The sequence below is a fragment of the Acomys russatus genome, chromosome 21, assembly GCF_903995435.1.
Source record: "Acomys russatus chromosome 21, mAcoRus1.1, whole genome shotgun sequence".
Taxonomy (NCBI): Eukaryota; Metazoa; Chordata; class Mammalia; order Rodentia; family Muridae; genus Acomys; species Acomys russatus.
The window spans coordinates 27,793,903-27,812,685 of record NC_067157.1 but is presented as its reverse complement, the minus strand read 5'-3'; the positions used below and the strand labels follow the sequence as shown (position 1 = coordinate 27,812,685).

At 40.7% G+C, this 18,783-nt stretch overlaps 1 protein-coding gene across 1 annotated transcript in view; it reads left to right on the top strand.

Moving 5' to 3' along the window:
* Positions 1 to 15,871, top strand: part of Arhgap18 (Rho GTPase activating protein 18) — a 146,949-nt gene extending 131,078 nt beyond the window's left edge. The window contains exons 13-15 of the mRNA XM_051164595.1: positions 10,746 to 10,870; positions 14,902 to 14,963; positions 15,499 to 15,871. Coding sequence (XP_051020552.1) covers positions 10,746 to 10,870; positions 14,902 to 14,963; positions 15,499 to 15,590 — 279 coding nt within the window. The 3' untranslated portion in view covers positions 15,591 to 15,871. The remainder of the gene's footprint in view (positions 1 to 10,745; positions 10,871 to 14,901; positions 14,964 to 15,498) is intronic.
* The last annotated feature ends 2,912 nt before the right edge of the window (positions 15,872 to 18,783 follow it).

The window sequence follows — 18,783 nt, the reverse complement described above, 5'->3', positions numbered from 1 at the left end:
TATATATATATATATATACACACAAATACATTCTTGACAAAATCCAACAAAAACCCTTATGTAAATTATAATCTTCGTTTCTGCAGCTGGTCCTGTGGCCCTAGTTGGCATTTGTTGTTTTTTTTTTTTTTTTTTTTTTTTTTTTTTTTAGGGAATTAATTCAGGTATATATTTATTAATAATTGGTTTTATGTTAATTAGTAGTTTGTCCAGAGTCATATCTAATAAAGTACATGTTTTTAATTACTTGCATTATTAAATTTAGATTATTAATTATTCAGTGGATATTATTAATTACAGCAATAATAAAAAGATTTTAACATAGTTATTAAATTAGAAAAATATAAAAAACCTGTTTTACATGTTTACCATGTACTATTCACAAGGTTGAATCTTAAGCAACTAAAAAATTAAATATACTTAGAGAGAGAGAGAGAGTTTCCTTTTGTTTTTTGTTTGTTTGTTTGTTTGCTTTAGATAAAGACTAATGTAGCTCAAGGCTGGCATCAGACTCACTCTGTAAAATGTCCTTGAATTTTTCATTTACCTACCTCTACATCAGAATGACTATAGACATGCTTCTCCATGTCCAGCTTATATTTCTGATGACTTGTTTTTTTTTAAAAATGATATCATATATTTATAAAAAACTTGTAGTTGTAGCTGGAGATACGGCTCAGGGTTTTGAGGGTGCCGGCTATGCTGTCTGAGAGCTCCAGTGCAGTTGTAATACATAAGTCAGATGGCTCACAACTTCTTGCAACCTCAGCGACTGGATATATGAAGCCCTCCTTTGGCCTCAGCAGAAAACCAAACACACACACACACACACACACACACACACACACACACACACACGCACACACACATCTTTACAAAAAGAAAAAAATTATATTTTAAAATAATATCTAGCATGTTACTATTTATTACACAGGACTTTTTTAATTTTACAATTCAATCCCCCTCAGGAACAGTCATAGGGGAGGGGAATAATGGGAAAATGGGGGGGGGGGAGGAATGGGAGGATACAAGGGATGGGATAAACATTGAGATGTAACAAGAATAAATTAATAAAAAAAAAAAAATAAGGGACCAGAAAAAAAAAGAAAAAAAAAAAAAAACTATTATCTTTACATATGCAAGATCTTGTAATAGTAGAAATCCACCAATATAAATGTGAGGAAAAATCAAATATAATTATACTTTTATATTGTACATTGAATAGTTGGCATTTGTAACTCCCTTCCTCTACTACCCATTCTGATTTCCTCCACCCTCAGCAAGCACCTCAATAGATTTTTACCCTTTTCCAGGAGGAGTGACCCATACCTTCATTCCTGAAGCCCTTTGTCATATTGCCTGGGTTTTAATCACAGGACATAGTAGCACCAAAAGATGCCCTAAGGATCTCCTGCACTCCATACACAATCTTTCTCACCTTCATTGTGGAGAAGCAATCCAATTTTCTCTTGGTAATCTGGCTCAGTCATCCCTCCTAACACTGTTAGCTTGTTGGCTTAAGAGCATCAGAAGGTCAAAATTGCCAGGGGGACGTCTGTGTTTCCAGCACAGTGAATGAAATATTTGTTGTGGCTCCCGGCAGGAGCACTCCCACTTCTGGGACAAAAACTTCTAGGCCAACAAAATTTAAAGTTATGGCAACAGGAAGCCAAAATTTCACTCGTGGGTTGCTAGGCATGATAGTGAGTGGGACAATTGCCTTTTCCACCCCTTGATTCCTGGATCCATGGATCCTGGCTAAGGTAGAAACCATACTATATATTGGATGCTGATTCAAAGCACATACAGCCTTCGGGAGCACCCTGCCCTGCCCCAGCTCTCCAGGCTGCTGCCACCTAATTGGTGCTGTAGCTGGGTTTTTAAAGGGCCATTCCATCTTTCTATCAGGCCAGCTGCTTCAGGATGGTGGGGAATGCTAAGACCAGTGGATTCTCTGATCATGGGAGCACTGTTGTATTTCTCTGGCTGCGAGTTTCTTGGTCAGAAGCAGTGCCGCGTGGAATGTCGTGATGGTGGATAAGGCATTCTCTGTAAGTCCATAGATGGTGATTTTGACACAAATATTAAATTCAACAAAGCAAATCCATAAACAGAACAAGCCCAGTAAGAACAAAGTATCGTTCTTTCCGTGGAGTAAGTGGTCCAATGTAGTCAATCTGCCACCAGGTCACTATGGGTAATGGTGCCAGATCTGGGGCTCAGTGTTGGTCTCTGACCTTGGCAGATCTGGCATTCAGCAGCAACTGTAGCCAGGTTAGCCTTGGTGAGTGGAGCCCATGTTGTTGAGTCCATGTGTAACCCCATCTCTTCCACCACAGTCACTTTGTTCAAGTGCCCACTGGGTAATGACAGGGACGGCTGGGGACAGAGGCTGACTGTCCAGAGAATGTGTCATCCTGTCTACTTGATTATTGAGCTCCTCCTCTGCTGAAGCCATTTTTTATGAGCATTTACATGGGACACAAATATCTTCACATCCTTTGCCCATTGGGAGAGATCTACCCACATTCTTTTTCTCCAGATTTTTACCAATTTTCCAATTGTGCTCTTTCCCAGTCCTTGACCATGCAGCCAATCCATTGGTTACAGCCTGTGAATCAGTGAGGAATCAAACATCTGGCCATATCTCCTTCACAACAAAATGTGTGACCATGTGTACTGCCCAAAGTTCTCCCTACTGTGAAGCTTTTCCTTTGTTGGTGTCTATCAGGGATGTCCCAGAAAGGGGGTGTAATGTTGTAGCTGTCTACCTCTGGATGGTGCATGCATAATGTGCAGAACCATCCGTAAACCAGGACCTAGTCTTCTCTTCCTCAGTCAATTGATCTTACGGCACACTCCATGAAGCTATAGCTGCAAGCTTGGCAGCAGATGGCATTGTAACAGGAGTAGAAACCATAGGCATTTGGGCAACTTCTTTATGCAACTTTCTTGTGTCTTTAGGACCTGCTCAGGCTCGATCACTCTGTGTGTGTGTGTGTGTGTGTGTGTGTGTGTGTGTGTGAGAGAGAGAGAGAGAGAGAGAGAGAGAGAGAGAGAGAGAGAGAGAGAGAGAGAGAGAGAGAGAGAGAGAGAGTTTCCTTTGATAATAGATTGCTTCTGTGCTTGACTTGGTGAGTCAGAAAACACCCAGCTCATGTTGGGGAGCTCAGGTCACATGTTACTTGGTGGCTCACTCTCTACAAGGAGAATAATTATCTGCAGATGATGGTAGAACCTTGCTCCAAAATCCCAAAGGTCTCTTCTGTGATTCAGCTAAGTTTTCAAATAGGATCCCTTTCTGCCACTGATACCAGTGGCAATGACATTCAGAAATCATCATGTCTGCTGGATCATATGGTCCAAGTGGTTGAGCAGCCTGGACCTGTTGAAGAGCCTTCTGTTCCAAGCCCCACAAAAAACTAGCAGATTTCTGAGTCACTTGGTAGATGGGCAGGAGTAACACACCCAAGTGGGGAATGTGATGTCTCCAGAATCCAAATAGGCCCACTAAGCTTTGTGCTCCTTTCTTGGTGGGTGGGGGAATCAGGTGCAATAACTTGTCCTTCACCTTAGAAGGAGTATCTCTTCATGCCCCAAACCACTGGATGCCTAAAAGGCCATTGGACTTTTGTCAGATTTACTTCCTATCTTCTGGTGCTCATATGTGTTACCATTGAGTCCAGAGCTGTTGATACCTCATGCTCATTTGGTTCAAGTAGTATAATGTCATCAATATAGCACACTAGTGTGATAGTTTGTGGAAAAGAGAGATGACCAAGATCCCTTTGAACTAAGTCATGACGCAGAGCCTGAGAGTTAATATTCCCTTGAGGGAAAACTGTAAAGGTATCTGCTGGCCTTGCTAACTTGATGAAGATTGCTTCTGGTGGTCCTTATAGAGAAGGACCAAGGAAAAGGCACTTGCTAGCTCAATAGCTGCACACCATGATCCTGGAGATGAATTAATCTATTCAAATAAGGACACCACATCTGGTACAGCAGTTGCAATTGGCATCACTACTTGATTGAGTTATGTATAGTCAGCTGTCATTCCTCATGATCCATCTGTCTTGTGCACTGGGCAGATAGGAGAGTTAAAGGGCTATGTGGTGGAAACTACCACCCTTGAATCTTTCAAGTCTTTGATGGTGGCACTAAATTCTGCAATTCCTCCTGGGACAAGACCTTGGTTTTGATGTGTTATTTTCCCTGGCAGAGGCAACCTGAAAGCCTTTCCAACCATAATAGTCCTCACTCCACAGGTCAGGGAACCAACGTGAGAATTCTGCCAACTTCTATCCCAATTACACATGGTAGGACTGGGTAAATAATTACAGGATTAGTTCAGGGACTCATTGGACCTACTGTGAGTCGGAGTTCAGCCAAAACTCCATTAATCACCTGAATTCCATAAGCCCCTACTATAACTGGAGGGCTACAATGTTTCTCAGGGTCTCCTGGAGTCAAGGTCAATTCAAAACCAGTATCCCATAGACTCTGGAAAGTCTGACTGTTTCCTTTCACCCACTGGACAATTACTCTTGTAAAAGGCTCTAAGTCCCTCTGGGGAATGCAATAGAGAGAGGCTAATAGTAAAACTTTTATGTATTTTATCAAGGTCCTTCCTCACGGCAAACCAGCTGTCCCTTCATTCAAGGAGTTTTGGGTCTACACACTGGCTCAAGTCTGAAAACAGGCTCACAGGTCAAGATTCTTTTTTGCCATTATCCAATAAAGACTCCCATTTATTTGGGAATTTTTCTGCTTATACAGATCAAATGAAGATATGATAGATTTTTTAAATCCATGCCATGCCTGAAAACACTGTGATGAATTAGCCAATGCCAAAGGTCTATATGAGTTGTGCCACCATAAAACTCCCTTTGTCAGCACTGACCATTACAGGTCAGGCCATTCTGGACATTGCTGTCTATGCTGCCCATTGCAATAACTACGATCACCTTGCCTTTGGTGATTCAGTACTACCACCTGGCTCCTGACACTCTGGGGCCCAATGAAACCCATTGCATTTAATTTGTCCAATGGAGCAGTAGCATCTCCAACCCTAAGGTCTGGCACAAGTGTGACAACCAAACTCTTCGAATGTCCTGGTGACCTCTCACCATTTTGTGTCTTGGAGGATTAGTGAAGGGCATGTCTTCTGGGCCTTCCCATTATGGAGGACTAGGTTTTATCCAGCATGCCCACTCTAGCATTGCAATTTCCCTGAGCTTTAAAATCCCTTCATCAACACTAAGCCAAGGGATCTCTGGTATCTCCAGTTCCTTTTCAGTAGGCCATCTTTTGAGTCAGCCAACCACTCAAGCATACTTTCAACACACACTCTTAGTTGTGTAAGCTTCCATATTAAACCTAGAGTCTCCAGTCAGCGGGCCTGAATCAACAAACATAGCCTGATCTAGTTTTATGTTCTTTCTACCATTATTCCGCACCCCTAAAATCCATTCCCACACATATTCCCCAGACTTCTGTTTGAACCAGTTAGCAAACTCATTAGGCTCTTTAGTAGTTTAGCTCACCTTCTCTTGGGCTACACTTTCTACATCCCCTCTTAACCTGCTTAACCTTATGAGTGGCCATAGGTTTAGCGTCAAGTATTGGTGAGCCCTGGAGGAGGTTTCTGTATTGTTCTGCCTGGCATCTCCTTCACAGAAAGTTACTGTTGTTTTATTAGACAATGAAGGATTAATTGCCTTAATCAAGGGCAAAATAGGCAATGTTTCAGTGGGTGGGGGAGCAAGACAGAGTACATCTTCTGCTGAGGGTGAAGAGACTGCATCTTCTGGTTGGACAAACCTGTGAGAATCTGAGGGTTCGAAGTCCTCAGCTTCAATAGGGTCTTCTTGCACATCTCCATCGCAACTCACAGGGTCCCATTCTTTACCAGTTAATGCCCTCACTTTATCCACTAAGGATTCTATTCTTTACTAGTTAACACCCCTCACTTTATCCACTAAGGATCCCATTCTTTACCAGTTAATTAATACATTCGCTTTATCCACTAAGGATCCTATTCTTTACCAGTTAACGCCCTCACTGTAGCCACTGATACCCCCTGAGGCTGGGACTTGCATTTTCACTGTAATTCAGCCGACCTTATAATAAGAACTTTGGCTTAATTTCCCACAACTTGAGCTCCAGGGCTGCTGGAAAGAAGATTCTCTGGAGCTGGTCAGTTTTATTGCTGAATGTACCATTGTTCTTCACCACATTCTGAGATGCTGGCAGTTGGTTAATTTGTCACAGAACTCATACTCTTCCTTTGTCAGTTCATCTAGTGATGCTGGGAACAACCAACCATCATCTTCCATTTCCTTGTTTTTCCCCAAAACTGTCAAAAGTTTTGTAGACAGAGTCACCAAATCCGTTGCCTCTCATAACTGGTGAATGAGAATAACCACATTGCATTTGTCTCCTTAACTTTGTAAAATGGTTCACATCATGGAATTTTAGTATTCTCCAAGCTTCTAGCTGTAGGTGTTGGCAAATTGGAAAGTCTATTCCAAATACCTAAATAATTCATCCTTACACTTTTGTGCTCTCAAACCATTTCTGGTACCAAACTCTGTATTAGTCAGAGTTCTCTAGAGGAATAGAACTTATATAGTAGTGAATCTGTCTGTCTGTCTTTATGTATGTATATATGTGTGTGTGTGTGTGTGTGTGTATGTATGTATGTTTGTAGGTATGTATGTAAAAGGGGATTATTAGAATGACTTTTAGGCTGTGGTCCAGCTAGTCCAACAACAGTTAATACTAACAGAAGGGCCAAGAATCCGTTCAGTCCATGAGGCTGGATTTTTCAGCTGGCCTTCTATATATGTAGAATCCCAAAGAAGTAGGTACTAATGCAAGCGAAGGAATGGACTTCACAGTGAGAACAAGAGCAAGCAGCCTTTCCCCATAGCTTAGGCTGCAGGCATAAGGTGTGGCCAGAGCAAAGGTGGATCTTCCCACCTTGAAAGATCAGGATTACATGGTCTTCCTACGTCAGAGCTGTACCCAGTCACTTGGGTTTTAGTTAATTCCAGATGTAGTTGAGTTGTCAACCAAGAGCAGCCATCACAGCCATGAACTGTGAAGGTCACAGAGATGACTGCGTATAGTTTCAGCTACTATCCTGCCATAATTAAAAGCACGATGTTTGGCTTGCTGACTGAGCATGGTATCTTTTCAAAGCTTGGCAGCTCAATGTGATTATGCACCAGTAGCGTTTGCTTTGGATACAGAGAGAGTCAAGAGCTTAATCGAGGCTGCCGCACACCGTTCGAATGAGCTCTTTGGTGTCATTTATTGTTTGTCATCTCTATGTGAATATAACGTGCTCTCCCTTGCTAATATACTCAGCCAGAACTTTCCAAAACCATGAGATTTTCATCTTTCCTGTCTACTGGGAACATTTCTGTGGAAGTGTAAGGGGCTTAGCAGGTTTGTATGAGCATGAGTCCCATGCTCAGTCTGTATTTCGAGGACCGTTTAGACGGGATGCGTTAAATATGTGGAGAGTTGCTTCTGCCTTAGACATAAACAGCAAACCCTGTTATGGCAAGTTACCTAGCTGTCAGACATGTCAGCCCGAGAAAGTGCCATGTGCCCCTTTTTTAACAGTGCCTAGTTTAGGAAAGGCTAACACTGAACTGAAGTTGGCCTAACTTCATCCACTTTCATGGGGTTGAGAAATGTAGAAGATGGTTTTTTTCCACAGCCACAAGGAGCCTGTGGTAAAATGCCCATGTGATCCCACCCCCAATTTAGTAAAAATCAACTCTGGTACCATATATGCATAACATGACAATTTTCTAACATTATATGTGTTCTTAAGAATTCTGGGATACTCTTAGAAGCCATCTCCTGAGACTCTTCCTTCCAAACTTCTATGACGTGAAAGTTCTGATACCTCACTGAAACTCAGGATTGCTTGAGAAAGCCTGTTGCTCTCTCCAAGGCCACACTCCCTGAACTCATTTAGAGAGTGTAGGACATGGGCCATGTTAGAACAGGTCTTCAGCTTTTCTAGGGATGTCTCAGAAAAAGAAAAGCTACTCTTCAAGCGAGCACATGCTAATGCTTAGACTTTCCCTTGGCCTGCAGGAGTAAACAATGGAATTTACGTCTTGTAGTGTCATTAAATTCCTAATCTGCAACTCTGTTCTTTCTTGTCTTTGTGAGGAGCAACACAAAGTGACAGAGGCAACTCAGTGTATTAGTGATAGACAAAGTACATAGGATAATTCTTTTTAAAAGCCAGTAAGAAAATGCATACTGGTATACCTTGTTAGAGAGAAATTCTACTGTCATTATTGCATTGTTTTGGTGAACATATTCATGTGTGATTTTATTTCCCTTGATTCTGTAAGTCATGACAGAGTAGGTTCCATAGAATCTAAGTGGTTTTAAATGAGCCTTGGAACAGGGTTGTTTGGGAGATACACAGAGGGGATTAGGAGGACCTACCAAAGAGGATAGATTTTTTCCCCACCCAAGGAGGAGAATAAACCTTAAAGAACAATGGAAGGAAAGGCAGGAGCTGCTAAGGATGCCATCGTGTTAAGCTCTTCATGACAATATTTTTTTATTTCTGGTTCATTTTGATTTGTAAAGGTTCATTGTAGACCTTCACATGCATTTTTTCCGTAATCACCTCCAGTGTTTGACTGTTAATGTAGACATGCACACATGTGTCATTCCCTAGAGCTGGGTAAGATCATCTTATTTTTAAATTTTTTCTTTAAGTAATTTATTCATATCACATCTAAATATTTTTATTATTAATAATAATTTTATTATTACTTTCATTATGCAAATTTAAATATGGTTGGTGCTGTGAATAAACCAGGATTTCCTAATTTTAACATCATCATAAGTACAGTTACATGCAAACTCTGGTGTTCCATTCAGAGCCATGGACAAAATTATAGATAGAAAGGGTTAATGCACAGTGCCACTGTGTGTTGCTTTCACTGTGTAGATCGAGGGGGTTAATACACCGTGCCACAGTGCGTTGCTTTCACTGTGTAGATCGACGGGGTTAATACACAGTGCCACTGTGTGTTGCTTTCACTGTGTAGCCAGGTGAACAGGGTGTTGTGAGTGCAACCTCACTATTTCCAGTGTCACAATGACAGTTTTCACTCCTACACTCAGGTTGTCTATATCAGTTTATTGTCTTCCATTTCCCAGGAAGGAAAGAGATAGCTGAGACTAACCTGTCATGTGGGATGGCCTGAGTAGGAAGTAAGCTGGAGAGCAATCCAGAGGGAGAAGGCCCTGTACTCTCTTTCCTGTGCTCTGCCATTAATACCTGTGCAGAAAGGGACATATACCACATAACACACACACACACGCACACACACACACACGAGTCACACATATACACACAGTCAGACACACACACACACACACACACACACTCACAGGAAATGTCCCATCTACTGTTTAAAGGAGCTCATTTTTCAGTATGTTACAAATGAAAGATGTCAGTCTCCTAGTTAAAAGAAAAAGGTAAATTGGGCTTGCAATAGGGGTCAGGGTCATGTCAAGATGAGACTCTACTGAGGCAACCAGGCCAGATTACATACCCCGGAAAGGAGAAGTCTAAACCAACAACTGCAAGATGGAAAGGAATGGAGAATCTCCTTGTGGTTTAGACCTGGTGGTTGGTGTCCATGCTTGCTGGACATTCCGCAGCAGTGGGTTTCTTTTCTCTGTCATTCCAATATGAAATTCCTCCTGTTAGAGAGAATCAATTTTTAAGTTGTTTGGGAAGCATCTGCTTTTTCATTCTGCCTGGTTCTAGAAGAATACTTTAATTTCCAAAGACATCAATGGCATCTGTAGTATATTCCTGTTTTATGGTTAAAACCAAAAGGAACTCCAGACCGTATCCACTAAGGGTGTGTACCTTTTTATTTGATTGGTAAGTAGACCTAACATAATACTCAGTAGATACTTGTAAACTTTGATTAAATTAAGTCGGATATTTGTAATTTTTTAAGGAATCATATCTAAACATAATTTGAGCATGCTGTTCTAAAATCTGTTTAAGACATATGGTTATAAATAATAAATTAGTATTTATTTTAGCAAAACCATTTAGGAATTAATTAAGCCTATTATTTTGAATGCCATAGCTGATGTTCTGGTATTACAAACCTCAAAATGTCCTGCAAATCCACGGGAAGAGGGCTAAGGCTTGCTTCTCTTTAAGTTCACTGTATACAGTTAAAAGTATAATAAGCTTATTCAGGCAAATATAGTACAAACACACCAGGAAGATCCATTCATATTTCACACCCAGGGACATAAAAGATGGAGGACATTTTGATCCTGGGTGGGAAGGCTTTGTAAAAAGCACACATAGCCACAGCACCGAGTGGCTTCTTTCTGATTCAATTTCATAAATTGCTATACGAGGAAGCGTTCTCCAGTAGATAACACTCAGAAATCAGCACTTAATATGGCAGTAATGGTTATTGCTGTCATTCTTTACATCTTTAAAAATAATTAAGCATTACTGCACAGGCATTATAAAGTTCCCCTATCACCATTAAGAGGATATTTGAGGTTTGATGTAATTTAGCAAATTACATTATACAGTAGTTAAGGTTTTATGCAGTGGAGTAAAATGAGTAGTAGTTAAGCACACTTCCCATACAATGCCTCGTACAGTTACATGTTCCAGCTGCTGTCAGCTTTGTCCCAGTGTCATTATTGCTTTGCAGGCTGACGTTCCTCAGGGAGTGATTCGAGTGCAAGCGCCCCATCTTTCAAAAGTTTCCATGGCAATACAGCTAACTGAAGAACTAAAAGCCAGTGATGTACTCGCCAGGTTTCTCAGCCAAGAAAGGTAGAGGCCTGTTTTAATTATTCTGTGGGATAACTCACTTTTATATTTATATCTCTCTCCCTCTCTCCCTCTCCCTCCCCTCTCTTCTCATGTGTCTATGTGTGTCTGTGTCTGTCTGTGTCTGTGTCTTCCCATCAGAACAGCAGAGCCGACTTGGCAATGAGACAATGGGAGAGCATAGTCAGAGTAGCTTGTGTTCAAGTTGAGCTTGTTTTAGGCAGCATGTGTGAGCAGCCCCTCACCATTTGCCTGCAATGAGCTTGGCAAATGAAATGACTCAACAGTCTTTCCAGAACACGTTGGAGGTTAATTACTGTTTGTAGGCTGTTACGAAGATTGCTAATTAGGATGCAGCAAGATTAAAACTAAGACGTAACTGTGTCTATGAAATTTAATGGATAAGAAAGAAGTGGTCCAATTTAAAAACTGAAAGCTTTGCTGATTACGGGAGAACACCCAGTTCCCTGAGGTCTGAGGTCACGAGAAGAGAACAAGTTGTCCTCATCAGGGACAACCAGGTCCTTCTTTGTCCAGGGACAGATACTATACGGTGCTTAGGAAGCTCTGCCCCTCCTCACTGTACACACTGTAGTCGGTGTGGCTTCTGTTGATCCTTTCTTGAATTTGAGAGGTCCTAATAAGCTTATAGGGATTTTAGCTTTTCCCCTTTAAACATCTTATTTTTGGCTAAAGTCAATTTTAATGATGTTCCCCCTATTTATGCAATGAAATTAAAACTTTTGTTAATGTGTGTGTATACACACACACACACACACACACATATATATATATATATATGCAAATTTGTGGAGTCCATTTTTTTTCTTTCCACCCTATATGGATTCTACGGACTGAGCTCGGGTCACCAGGCTTGTGCATCAAGTGCCTTTACCCACTGAGCCATCTCACCAGCCTTAATCTAAAATTCTTGAAAGAAATCCGGAGTGTTAGCATCACTGTGTATGAATGTTCTATTTCAGGCTTTCATTGAGGTTAACCTCATTCTAACAATGGGGGCTTCAGTCAAGTTGTCTGCTGATGCCTCACGAGTATCAACACGGTACCTTATGTTAAGGTTTGTACTCTATTAAGACTCTGCTGGATGTTAAGAGTTAGAAACCTTAAAATAACCACCCCTCCCCCACTGTAGAAGCTGGGAGAATGGATGGATCTCCATAGGTCACAGATAGCGGTGAAGTGGCATGGGCACTTCTGGGCAGCCACTCAGCCCCCTGCGGACAAGTATAAACTTCCTTGCAGGAGCGGTCTGCAGAAAATACGTTCATTCCTTCTGTTTCACTGACAGGAGCTTGGTCAGGGAGCATGTTTGCCCCAGGTCACATAGCTGGAAACATGAACCTATATTTTTGTCCACAGAGGCAGCCCCTGAGCTCCCTCCTCACCAGCTCCTGGGAGTTGCAGTGCCATTAAGTCCTGAGGTGATGCTCTTGGAATTGGTGGCTGGGAGCATTTGGAATTTCTTAGATTGGTCTTTTCTCCCTGGAATGTCTCAGCTACAATGAAGTCAACTCGCTTCCTCTTTCCACCTCATGTCTGACCTTTGACTGCCGCCTTTGACCCTTCTTTCCTCCATGGGCATGTTCCATTCCCTCTCAGAATGTGCTTCTGGAGATCTAGATGACTTGAGACAGGAGCCTCCTACAAGCTCCAAGGACTCAGTTCTGCTCCTCTGCCCTACTTAGACTTTCTTAGCATAAATGCTATGGAGGTGTACGATGTGTTCAACTGGGACTTTTAATATTTTGAGTACAACATAAAACATTAGTCTGTATATTCAAATGCATGCTATTCTGGCTTTGACTTGGGCTGGTGTTTTAAACGATGACATTTTAAGGTACTTTGTGTGCATTTAAATGTACATGGATGCACGTGCCACAATGCTTGAGCCAGTTTTCTCCTTCTGCCATGTGAGTTCTGGGTCATTTGGTTTGGCAGTAGGAACCTTTTCCTGCTGACCGTCTCCCATGGCCTAGCTTAAAGTATTCATTCTTAATTCCTTCACTCTGGGAAGAGCAGGACAGAATAGCAGCTCCTTACAGTCTTGTGAGAATTGAGTAGCAAAGTGTCCATTGAGTCCTATTGATGCTTATCTGGGCCACAGAGGGAGGGAGGTGCTCAATAAAGGTGTGTACTGTCTCTCCGCTAACACCTACTTGTGTTTCCCCTACTTATAGTCCACCTGTTTGGGGCAGTTAGGAAGTAGCTCACTTTCTCCCATCATTCGCTTTCTAACCATCTCAGCCATAGCCAATGAAATATATATATGAGACCCAAAGTACAATAAATTGGCCATTCATCCATCATTCCTTGTTTTAAAATATTGATGCCTTTCCATTAGTTATGAATTTGTTGATTTTATATGAAAGCTATCCTGTGCCAAAAAGTTTGTTCAGCTTTCTATAAAATAAAAGAACCATATAGACACTTCAGAATCACTCTGAGAGCAATATTGGACTAGATTCCTAAAAAATCAAGTCCTTTACAACATTTCTTTGGGGTTTATAGTCACAGTAACTCTTGGAATCAGAGTGTGACTATTGGTTGGTATACAAGGCAGCAGGTGGAACTTAAGTGTCACGGGGTGGACAGTGATGCAGCAGGCACAATGGTGGAGGGAGAAGATGGGATAACCAGAGAACCAGTAACTGCTTAGGAAAGCTGCTGGTATACAGTCAGATTTACATGTTTTCTTCCTGCTTACATGATGTATTTCCTAGGATTTAAAAGAATGATTACCGGTATGGGTGTTTTACTTACATGTATGTCTGTACCATGTGTGTACAATGTCCGTGGAGGCCGAAGGAAGGTCCCCTGGAGTTAACAGTTGGTTGTGAGCCACCTTGTGAGGGCTGGGAATCGAACCCTAGTCCTCCAGAAGAACAGTCAGTGCTCTTAACTGCTGAGCCATCTCTCCAGGCCCCAGTCTCTGGTCCTGTTATCAGCAACCAACAACTTCTCTGTCTACCTAATCCCACACTGCATATTTTATTTTATGTTATTTAAAGATTTGTTTGTGTATTATTATTTATACAGTGTTCTGCCTGAATGTACACCTGCACACCAGAAGAGGGCATCAGATCACATTATAGATGGCTGTGAGCCACCATGTGCTTGCTGGGAATTGAACTCAGGACCTTTTGAAGGGCACAACGCTCTTAACCTCTGAGCCATCTCTCCAGCCCTCCGCAGAGGACTTTAAAAGCATATCCTTGGACTTCTTTCTAGAAATGTAAAAGTTTGGCTCTAAAGTTTTACAGGTTTCTGAAGTAACTCTTTCATAGAAACCTTAGAAAAATCACTGAATTACATTTTTGTGTATGTGTGATCCTTAACAATTATGGAAAGCCTAAAACTGTATAGTTAGGGAGTGGTGGGAGCTCCCCATTCCTGGTCATACTATGTAATTGTGTATCTATGGGCTTACCCGAAACACCTCCGTATGGTACAGGTGGAAATTCTATTCATTGAAGAAGACAAATGTGTGACCAACATACTCAATGGAGTCACAGCTTGAGCGCCTACTTCTGCTCTGTTTGGGTGGATATATCTTCCAAATCTGAGTGGCCACCACCTATGCTGCAGGCCTTCGCTGCTTGCATTTACTTCCTACACCACTAAGGCTGGCCTCTCACCCCAGTCACACAATGAATGCTAAAGCGCAATGAGAAAACCGAGTCAGCATCTTGGCCCTACTCAGAGCAGATAATCATATTAGTAATCATGTAATTCCATTGTTATATTAACTTGGGTTCTTGGTGTTTACAAATTTAGATACTGATTTATTCTTTTGCCTTCAGATATCTGAATGTACTTATATAATTTCCAAGTGTGACATTTTTATTACCTGTTGGGCACATTTAACAGATGGGGAAAAATACAAAAAGTGTATAACTGCAGTATGTCTGAGTTATGAGTTTGCTATGCTGGCTAGAATCCCCCCAGCCTGTTAAACTGATTTACTTGCAAGCTGTTGGATGATGCCACTAACCAGTTTGTTTTGTCTCTGATAGTGGGGTTGCCCAGACACTCAAGAAAGGAGAAGTTTTTCTGTATGAAATTGGAGGGAATATTGGTAAGCACAGTTTCATTCTATATGTTGATTTGATGTTGCCAGTGTTTGTTATTTGTATCTTTGGAAGAAAAATATTGCTATGTTTGAAAGCAAACATAGCATGCCTTAGACAGTTGCTGAATAGTGTGGGTTTGTTCTGTGGTCTGAACTTTCTGGCTGTGGCCTCTCTCTTTGAGCTCCTCCTGGTTAAATCATCAGTCAACCTTGACCATTGCCTTCACTGTTAGATCTTGGAAAGTAGTGTGGTTTCTTAGCCGAATTCAAGACTACTGGTATGTTTAATAAAGGTGAAGCTGATTTTAATGAAGCACTTAAAGCCTACCACTGAAAATACTTTCAGCTTCTTAATTCAATTTGATACAGAAATTTAGAGACTGACTACCCAACTGACTCTTTTAGTGCCTTGGCTAACTCTTTAAATGTCGTGAGGAACAGGGAAGAGTGGTAAAGATTTTGAAATCTAAGCTCATAAGCCATTGGGATTAATTTTAAGACTGCACCCATTATGTTAACAGAATCCTCATCTCCTTCACAGGGGAACGCTGCCTTGACGACGACACGTACATGAAGGACTTGTACCAACTGAACCCAAACGCTGAGTGGGTCATAAAATCCAAGCCAGTGTAGAAGACTAAGCCGAGGACTAGGGTCATCATTCTTGTTGGGGTCAAGAGTGTAAATAAAAGTAGCAGGTTTCTTAATTCTTCAGCTGTACCCAATTATTACAAAGTGATATCCTCAAGCCTTAAAATTATAGATGTTCTTGTGTCTGCCATAATTGTTAATTATTATTATTATAAAACAAATATTTTTGGAGTAAGAAAAAGGGGGGCTTAATTTGCTGTGGGCTGTTTATACACACTTTAAAATGTGTTCAGATGTGACAGCTTTTTTAAAAAATATGGCTTTTCTTTTCCTTTCTTTCTTTCTTTCTTTGAATTGAACCAGAATGATTCATTGTGGGCTTTATGACACCTAGTGATATCCCCAGCAGATTAAATAAGTTCTACTCATAGATTTACCAAGAGAGTTTGGGTTATGTTCTCTCCCCTTTCTTATCTCTTCCTATCTACCTTCCCGCAATAAAATTTGCTTTTTAACCAGAAAGAGATAGTTAATAGCAGGTATGGAAAGCTATGAAGGCAAACCTAACTCAACAGTATTCTTATTACCACAAAATGTTAGTATTCATAGCTTTGAACAACTGTGTCTCAATGACCCAAGCAGTTGTTTTCAGCTGATCTGACATATGTGCACAAAACTGTATCCATCACCAAACCCCAAACTACAGGAACTTCCAATTATCACCAAAGCATTCAATGTTTAAATACTCAGGAAATATAATATGGATCCACACAGACTATGAACTACCCATGACCACAATGTGAAGAGCGAGATCACTTTGCACACACCACACTCTTGCCTATGGGATCTGAAAAGTCACACATGAAGTTACCTGGCAACATTATAAATATCACAATAGTACACTCTGGAACAATGGGAGAATGCATTGTGAAATGGCACTTTCCCACCTCCAGAATGAATCTTTTGGGTGTGACAGTCATTTATATAAACAAGGTTTTTCCTGTCTATGTACTTTAAGTATTAATCTGAGTCAATTTGTAAGATGTTGTAAAAAGTATTATTGCCAGGGCTTTTCATGCACAGACCACACTGACAAAATATGGACCTCTGCTGTAAATAAGAGACGTGAAATAAGAGCAATGTTCACTGATAAGGGTAGAGTGTCATTGACACTGCTCATAGCTCTTTAAGGGAAGCTGGGAACTCTCAGAAGCTCTTCCTGTCACCAGTTAGGAAGGGAAGAAGAGTGAAACACTGGGCATATGGTCACAAGAGCAGCCTGTGGACGATGCTTCAGTAATGTCATGGTGATTCGTGCCATTTCCTTTTTATTTAAAGACATTTTATAATTAAAGGCCTTTTTCTAACAATCTTCTCTTGGAATTATTACTTTTAAAACTATGTTCATGAGTCTACTTTTGCCTTTTTAAATTATTTTAATTAACAATCTATTTTCAATGTAATTAAATCTCATCTACTCTTTATTGGTTCTATGTTCCTGTGTAGTTTTTAAAGTTTCAGAAGATGGATGACACAGACTTATTTTCTTCTTTAGTTCCAACCCCCCCTCCATTTTTTCTTTCCTATATTAATGTCTACCTTTTAAGGCTTCTAAAACATATTTTATTCTGTTCCTTATTATAGTAGTATGTTTATTTCCTGGTTAATGATTTTTTTTTTATTAATGAGTTAGTGCAAATAACGACCAATTCTGAAGAAAAATTATGTGCTTAAAACATTTAGAGATCATCTGGGCATGGTGGTGCATGCCTTTAATCCCAGCACTCAGGAAGCAGAGGAAGGCAGATCTCTGTGAGTTCGAGGCCAGCCTGGTCTACAGTGGGGGTCCAAACAAGAGTCTAGAAATGTTTCTAGAACACGTGTCAACTGATTCTCAGAACAAAGACTGCTTCCCAATGGAGGATGGCAGGAGACATCCAGGGTTTGATGTAGAGTCATTCCTAGAACTCATGACCTAAATTCATTGACACTGAACAGTGCATTTAAATAGCATGCACACACACACTATATACAAAATGATGTTATACGTATGTATATACATATATATATCATACACATACATATATATTTGCTTCTATAGAAGAGAATTTGATATTGGAGAGTTCCAGATACATGTCCTGGCATTAACTCAAATACTTTTACTGTGATTGTTTTATTTCTGGTAAATTTTAATTTTCAGTGTACGTCTGTTTGGTCAGGGAAAAGAAAGAGATGTGGAAACAAACGTTTGCTTTGAGTCTCAAACATTCAACTCTGCTGGTAGGAAATCTGAGAGGCGGCTCCAGGAAGATGCACCCTGTCCCCCTTCAGTGGGGCTTCCTGCCCTCATCTCCCTGATTTGCTTCCTGCTCTGCCATACAACCCCCTGGCATGATCCTTTCAGGTAATTCTAGTCCTTGTTATTCCTTTTGCTTTCACTTATACAACTTTGACTTAGCACAGTTATGGAGACTGATACAAATTCCTTGTTGGCCATCCCTGGGAAAAGCCCATTGTCTTCTCAAGTTAGCGAACTTGTTTACACTTCGTGATTTCCCACCTACTTGTCAGTAGGTGGCAGTATTGGGCAGAGATTCCTTTGAATCCAAAGAAAGAAGTTTTAGAGAGGAGCCGGAGTTCATCCATGTTGTTGTGACTTGGTGCCAGGCACCTATAGCACTTAGATGACCACATTGTGAGACTCTGTTTTAGTTACTCTGAAAGTGTAAGTAATACGTAACATCAGAGATTTTGTTTGTGTTTAATGAATTAATCTGCCATAGTCCTTACTCTATTGAATGAAAATGTGACAGATATATCAGACCCAGAATTAAACTTTCAGTAATGTCCATTTAAGCAGAACTGTTGTGAGGCAAACCAGGACGGACAGGGGTGAGGATCTCAGAATTAGAAGAGCTTTGGGGCTGTTTGTCTTAGTGTACACATGGTTTTTTTTTTTTTTTTAATTCAACAAATACTTATTACTACACACACACACGTCCAGTAGGCTATGCCCTTGATTCTATTGGATTCAGAAGCAATGAATTAAACAAGAATAAGTGACTACAACTACAGAGTATAGTAAAAGGTGGTAAGCACAGTGAGGGCATAAGAGAGATGGACTAGGGCTGGAGGGATGAGTTTATAACAATGTGAAATGAGGGTTCTCCTTGAATTGTTGACAACTACATAAAGACTCAGAGAAAGAGGATTTTTCTATATGGATAAGTTTTTG